Raw genomic sequence first — 7536 nt, 5'->3', positions numbered from 1 at the left:
CCACATTTCCTGGGAACACCCATTTTTGTTATTACATTATTACATTACATGTCATGTAGCTGACGCTTTTATCCAAAGCGACTTACAATCATGTTACATTCATACACTGTAGAACAGCTACAGGGAACAATTCAGGGTTAAGTGTCTTGCTCAAGGACACATCGACTAGGGCGGGGATTGAACCACCAACCCCCTGATTGAAGGTCATCTGCAGTTTTATGATCATAGTATGAATTTTATGTGTTTTTTTTCTTTTGTCAATACCCACATGTACAGATAGATAATGTGTGTCTTATTGTAGACTTAATACTTACAATATGCATTAATGCTGTACTATACTGAATATTGTCTTATTGCCGTGTTAATACTTACAATATGCATTACTGCTGTACTTTACTGAATATTGTTTCACAATATACATTTCACTTCATAATATATTACACTTATATACCATAATATGTATATCTGACTACTGGTGGCAAGTATCTGACTAGTAGTGGCACTCCTGTGACAACTTTTGGCAGTGGCAGCTCGTGGCACCTACCGACACCTAACTACATAGGAGAAGTGGAGATATTATTCAACTTGTATTTCAAAACGTTTTGATGAATAGTTTAAAACTATATTAAAAAGCATGATTTATTTTCATTATTTTAGCCGATTGTTGTAAATGACTATAAAAGTATTTATTTGGAAAGAGTATATTTTGTTCCTGTTTGTTTCAAAACCAGTGAAATCCTACATAAATAAAATAAATGATAAACAAATAAGTAGAGGTTGCTCGAAGGATGTATACAGAGAACGGTGGCTGAGTTGACTCAACTAAAAGCAAAAATAAGATTTATGGCAGCTGACCTGTTGAAACAACAATGGGTGTTCCCAGGAAATGTGGCTCCACCCACTCAGCTTGTCAGTTTCTTTTTTTCTTTTTAATTCCTTAAGCAACAATTGTACATGTACAATTTCATAAAATGTCTGCACGCTTGATACTGTCAGTAATCGCACTTGCTGTCTCCCTGTTCATAATCCATCTTTTTACAGGCATTGTTGTGCACTTGCACACAAAAACAGGAACTTTTTCCTTTTTAAATCCACACCTTTTGATGCTAAACTTCCAATCAATTTGACCAATGACGGGTGATTCCTTCTGTAACCGAGCGTTCTAGGTTTGTGTGTGAGGTGCACTTATAACCTGTTAATAAACGGAGTCGGGAGACCAGACATGCCGTTCAGTTTACGGCTTCCCTCTTTTTTTATTTGTAACCCCCAATTCCAGCTACTTCTTTCTCTACGGCAACCCTGAAGGGATAAATCATCTCCAATACAAAACACATGAGAGTCTGTTACATACGTCCCCACCAGCAAACACAAAGAAAACAACACACAATCTCAAATTAACGAGAGAAAACAACAAATGAACATAGCAAACGTGAGTAAACCAAACTATAAATGGCACCCAAAATAGCAAGGCGAACAACAAAACATGACACCGTATGCTTCAGAACAAATATAACGGCTAACTTACTTAACTAACTAACATCCCAGGTGGCAACCCAACAGTCAAAACAGAACATATTGTTGAAGGTGCGATGGTAAACGCACTACACGACCCCCGCGGGACTGTACAGGGTCAGGCTCTGCCACACAACTCCAGAGCCCTGAGACATATCAACCCTGTTAGGAATAAGAACATCAGCTGGAACTCGTGCCTCGCGTCTGTGCATGAGGAAGAAAGGGGTCAAACGAGTGCTGGCATGTCTGGATGTGTTGTAGGCGAATACCGCCTGCTTCACATAATCATCCCATTCACCTCCATGCGAAAGCAGCATCTTCGCCAGCTGATCAATCAAAGTCTGGTTATAATGCTCCACCATACCGTCTGATTTGGGGTTGTAAGCAGGAGTGCGTGTCTTTTTGATACCTAACAACTTGCAGAAGCTCTGAATCACCTCTGCCTCAAATTGTCGGCCTTGGTCGCTGTGCAGGACCTCAGGGATCCCATGCACTAGCACATAGTCATCGAACAGGCAGCGAGCCACTGCGTGAGCAGTCAGATTGAGCAGCGCATACAGGTTAACAAAGCTGGTGAAATAGTCCTCAACCACCAATATATATCTGTTCCCCTGTGAAGTTACAGGCAGCTCGAGGATATCGGCAGCCACCCGCTGTAGAGGACGACTGACCTGGGACCCTCCCATGAGAGCTCGCTGCCTGGGAACTGGGGCACTGCAGTTTTGGCAGGCTCTGCACTGCTCACACCATTGTCTAATGTCTCTTAACATGAAGGGCCAATAGTAGGTCTGTCAGCTGGGCCCCCATGCAGCTGCTGAAGAAGCCCTTGCATCAGAGATGAGGGGATCACCACCTGAACGTGCCTCTACCCTGCTGCAGAGAGTATAGTCCTGCATAACAAACCATCAATGACTGACAGATGGTTGAATTCATTCCATAGTTTCATGAGGCAGAGTGACGACCCCCTCAGGTGTCTGCGAGGCGGTCTCACGGTCCCCAATTTCTCACGATCCTCACGTTGCACCAGCTGCAGCTCAGAGTCACTGTGGCAGAGAGAATATGCCAGCCGCCGTTCCATGAGCGCATCCTCATCCCCTGTCAGCTCTGATTCGACCACCAATCCTGCAGCACACACATCCGACAGCGAGCCTGCCTCGTATCCGGCCTCTGGAGACGCATTTTTTAAAACTACTTCTCAGTAGTTGGACTTTTTTATTTCATGTTTGTGCATGAAAGTAGTAATTTTTTTTAAAAGGCTAACGTTACTGAATTGTTATGCATGTTGTATTACCTACTGTCCATATGATGCACTTTGGGGGTTTTAATTGAGTGTAAAAGGGAATATTTCTAACTAATTTCTTTTTTTCGTGTATATACTGTGATATTCTGTACTATCTCGGGTTCAAACTGCACCATCTTTTCATTAAATCAATTTGAGAAGTTGAAAATGTTCCTCAATTTATAAAGCTGGGTCCCGCAGCCAGACCAGTGGAGAACCACTGCCCCAGACCACATCTGTCCCACACAATTATTTGTTGGGCCAGAGTTATGTCCTTCTCAACTGTGACAAAAATAATAACGTGCGTTTGATCTTTGATAGAGTGATGTGGGTTTCTTAACCCTAAATTAAATGGATTTATGTTATAACAGAGAAATTTGCTTACATATATTTTTACATCTATATGTATGTACAATATTGTTACACTTGAAGAAACAATAAACAAATGCAGACAGTTATTTAATAATATGTTCGGGAGTAGTTACAATTATAGTGTTACGGTTACAACCGGCCCTTTGAGGGCAGCCATGATGCTGATGTGGAAAAGGAGTTTGACACCCGCTAGTGGACAAAGCTTTGGTGGCGAGTGACCCCAAACATTTGAACAGCAATGTATATAAGAAAAGGGTCTAAACCTCAAATTTGAGAGGCCTGTGAATATATGGATAAATGAAAAAACAATTAAATTAATTTTCTCTCAATTGATAAATCAAATTGTTTCAGCTCAAATTGATTTCTCAGCATCACATTTAAAAATAATGTTATAAGTTCTTGACTTTGGAAACAGAAGTTGACAAAACAAACTCAACACATGATCCTTTATGTATATCCTGGATACCTTTGATCGTATCAGTTATCAGTGATGTACTGTAAATAAATAAACCAAAGACGTATGGGTTGTCACTCACAAAGCACATTTGTTTTTATTTACGTTCCATGCCATTTATTAATTGCATTTAAAGTTAGTACATGGAACTTTCATTTGGGCAGTTTCTCTGGATAAAAGCAGTTTTCCATGTGTTTCTAAGCACCCTTTAGAAAACCTCATTTCACTGCAGTAGGTCCGACAGTCGACCCCACTTCGTCCTGGTCCTCCTGGGCCACCGTCCCTCCTGTGGGCCCAGTAATATGGCCACGACTAAGCTGTATGGTGTCAGCTTCCCCGAGGCACCGGTAGAGAAGCGAGGCTCTGCTCCTGTAGCTCCTAATAAACCTTTTAGAAAAACTTCTTGTTGATGGTCTCAGATATTTATGTAGATCATTTAGAGGCACCAGTAATACACTTACTGTTATGAGTTAAAAGTTCCTCACCGCAACCTAAAATGACAATACTCTCAACGCCTCAACTGAAAAATACCTATCTTTGTATTGTTGTTCTAATGGCACATACTTTAAACTCATAACTTCCCGTTATCTTAACTTGTATTTCATGGCCATCAATGACAAGTTGATAAACAATGATTTTAATTGTAATCCATATAGAACATTAAACAAAAATTGGTCATGTGTGATGTTTTACAGGCTTTGAGAAATTAACAGAACAAATGAAAAAGCAATAATAGGATACGTATGCCAAAAAAAAATCAGATGTTGATTCTTAACTGCATGTTGATGGTCACCCCAGTGGTGAACTGAGCAGCAATCTCATCTATTGTGCAAAATTAATTTTAGCTATTTTAACTCCCATACAAATGTGCTTGCTGCATTTCAGTCATCCACATGTAAAACATGTAGGCCAAGTTCTGAACGGGTTCCTTGTTTTTTTATTATTATTATTATCTCAGTCTTTAGGTCAAATCTGGATCAACCTTCTGACTTTTTTGCACTTTGGCTTTTACACGCTGCTTCTGAGTCTTCTGCAGCAGAGCCAGCGTGTCTCTCTTCTCAATTTTCCTGAGCTGTTTCTTCTTCATCCTCTTGATCTTTGTTGTGTTTGTGATCTGTGATACAAAAGAGACAGGCGATTATAAACAAAAAGGTCAATCTCCAATATCAAAACAACAAAATAAGCTTGATAGAAAGTGGTAGAATAATGAGATATAAGCTCTGCCGGTGCCAACGTTCTTTTTGTATGCACCCTGAACTTGTCCAAAAGTATTATCTTATACAATAAGGCAAGTCTCCTAGAACTTTTAGTGTGAATAACAGTTACATACCACTTGCACAATCTCTGACTTGCGTTCGTTCTCTGCGCGACGTTTCAAGTTGTCCTCTCTCCTTTTCCTCTTATCCTATAAAGCCCGGAAACATAAAATATAATATGTAAAGCGGTGCAAATACTTAAACATTTCAAGGGTTAAATCACCACTCGGCTTTAGCATACCTCTCTCTGTTTGACTTTGTCGTCTTTAAGCTGCAAGGTATACCGTTTCACCAGGTCCTTCTCCCGTTTGGCCTCCATCTTCTTTTCCCAAGAAGAGCACAACGGTTTGTCTCTTACCAGTGCGGAGAACCTGAAAGACAAAATCAGATACAGCATATTTATAGATAATACAAGAGACTGTAGGCTGAAATCATTTAGATGTACGGTAACTCAAGGCCAGGGACAACTGTGGCCCTAAAAGGACGAGTTTGTTGAGTGACCAATGTCACTTGTACGGAAACAAAGACACCGACAAATACAGCATTTATTGTTATGTCATGGCCGAGTCACAATCTACTTTTATAATAGTATTGTTGGAAATGTGTTTGATGCTCCTGGACTTTTGGTAAAAAAAAAAATTATAAAAAAATATAATAAAAAATTATATTTTTTCTACAATTATTTTTTTTCCATTCAGGGAAATACACCGACTGTCATCTGTGTTACATGTTACTTTCACACAAACTGCTATAAAAGAACTTAAACTAAATAAAATTACGATTCAGTAATATAACTAATCCAATAATAGATTTAAAAAATCCAACTTTAAACAAGTGATATTTGATATGTACTGCTAACATAATGCTTTCATAAGTGAGGTTTGATACTCAACCCTCATTTATATTTTAAAACCAATATTACAGATGTATGACTTAATCTGTTAGGGATGTATCCAATACCCATCTCCTAATGGTTCCCTGTTAAGGGTGTACATAGCCTTGGAATTAAGTTCTCCAAACACCGTAATTCTTAACTAAACTCTCAACTTAAAAGTAAAATGATGGTTTTAGTAACACGTATTCCGTCAGTGTTATATTATTGTATCATGGAGTAATATGCAAGCAGTACTTGCTTGTGTTATATGAAAAGTACTTAGTAACTAACGCTCTTAAATATATATATAGTGGCGTAAAAAGGCCCACATTTACCTCTGAACTGTAAGAGTAAAAATATAATGTCGCATCAAATTCGACTTAAATGAGAGTGAGCCACTTGATTAAATGTAACGTGGCTCCGGTACTTCCTCAGTAACACTAACGTTATCCTCACCTCTGCTTGTTGCGGTCCTTCCACACGCGGCCGGATTTGGGTTTTCCCAGCGGAATGACCGGACCTTGGTTTCCACTTGAACCCAAACGAGGCTTCTTCTTCTTTGGGGCGGCTATACTCTTGGGCGCAGTTTCTGCTGTTGCAGGCCGGGACAGAAGCCCGTCTGCGCTGCCGTTAACGGCGCCTCCGTCTGTATCTGCTGCAGCCTGCGCGTGCGGCTCCGCTTGCTCTGACAAGGGCACGACCACCGACTCCGGATCGACCGGGATGTCGAGCTTCTCCTCGGTCAGACTCTCGAGTTTCTGCCCGGCTTCCTCCGTGTTTTTCTTTTCTACAATCGAGAGCTCCTGGAGGACGGAACTCCTGGTCCTCCGGCTGGGGGTCCTCACTGGGGCTTCGGAGTCCATAAGTGCTGCAGGAGTGCGCACTTTGCGGCCGCTGCGGGTCCGCCTGGTCTCCGGCGGTGGATCCTGGACTTCTTTCTTCTCGAGTCCCACTCCAGAAGCAGTATTTTCTTCTAGCATGGCTGTCTGCCTCTTCGACATGATTCTAATTAAGCTGGCCAAACCACATTACTCTGAGAAACTTGCGTACCCACGTGTGACCACAGCCAGCGTTGTGTACTTGCTTTACTTCCGCGTCTATGGCGGATGGTAAACAACGTAGCAGCGCGTGATCCCCGTCTACTGGTTTGGAGGGTGAACTGCATACTTCCTGTACTACTACTGTATCTCTTTTATTTGTTGATCAATAGAAGTGAACCATTAAGTTCAGACAATCGCCGAGGTCAACTCCAAGCCAAATTAGCCACAATATCAGCAGCAAAAAAAGACACAAAGATTAGTAGAAGTTCTAGTAACTTGAACATATTTGGTTTCAATACTTTACATTTAAAATGTTTAGAATATAATACAAGAAAGAAAAGACCATCTGGAATAAAATAAAATAAAACATAATAAAATAAAATAATCAAAATGAATAATCACCTGTTGGGAACAAACCAGATCTAGAATAGCCATTGATGAAAATATCGCAAAAAAATTGCATACAAACCCATTCTATAAATCAAAGAATTCAGTCAGCAACAATCTGAATTGTTTATTTTTTACAAGACATTTTCAATTACATATTTCTTTGTCATGTATTTTTAATTTTTTAGAGAGGAAAAACACCCAATAGAGTATGAATCAATTCTTTATTATGTGGCATGGGAGGAACACAACTCAGAGATGAAAGTGCAGTTTCACGTTTCACTCTGTGGCTAAAAATTTGTAGAGAGAGAAAAGAATATTCTTCGGGCAGACAGAAACAACTCCCTCGTGCAGCACAGGAC

General features: G+C 40.3%; 1 protein-coding gene across 1 annotated transcript; it reads right to left on the bottom strand.

Moving 5' to 3' along the window:
• Nucleotides 1–4238: 4238 nt before the first annotated feature.
• Nucleotides 4239–6848, bottom strand: ccdc86 (coiled-coil domain containing 86). Its single transcript, XM_034545790.1, has 4 exons — nt 6204–6848; nt 5115–5244; nt 4948–5022; nt 4239–4731 (listed from the first exon to the last, which is right to left on the bottom strand). The coding sequence occupies exons 1-4, from the start codon at nt 6746–6748 to the stop codon at nt 4579–4581; spliced, it is 903 nt and encodes a 300-aa protein (XP_034401681.1). The 5' UTR covers nt 6749–6848; the 3' UTR covers nt 4239–4578.
• Between the last annotated feature and the right edge of the window lie 688 nt (nt 6849–7536).

The sequence above is a fragment of the Cyclopterus lumpus genome, chromosome 1 (genome assembly GCF_009769545.1).
Source record: "Cyclopterus lumpus isolate fCycLum1 chromosome 1, fCycLum1.pri, whole genome shotgun sequence".
Taxonomy (NCBI): Eukaryota; Metazoa; Chordata; class Actinopteri; order Perciformes; family Cyclopteridae; genus Cyclopterus; species Cyclopterus lumpus.
The sequence above is the reverse complement of the archived record's forward strand: the minus strand, read 5'-3'. Positions and strand labels throughout refer to the sequence as shown.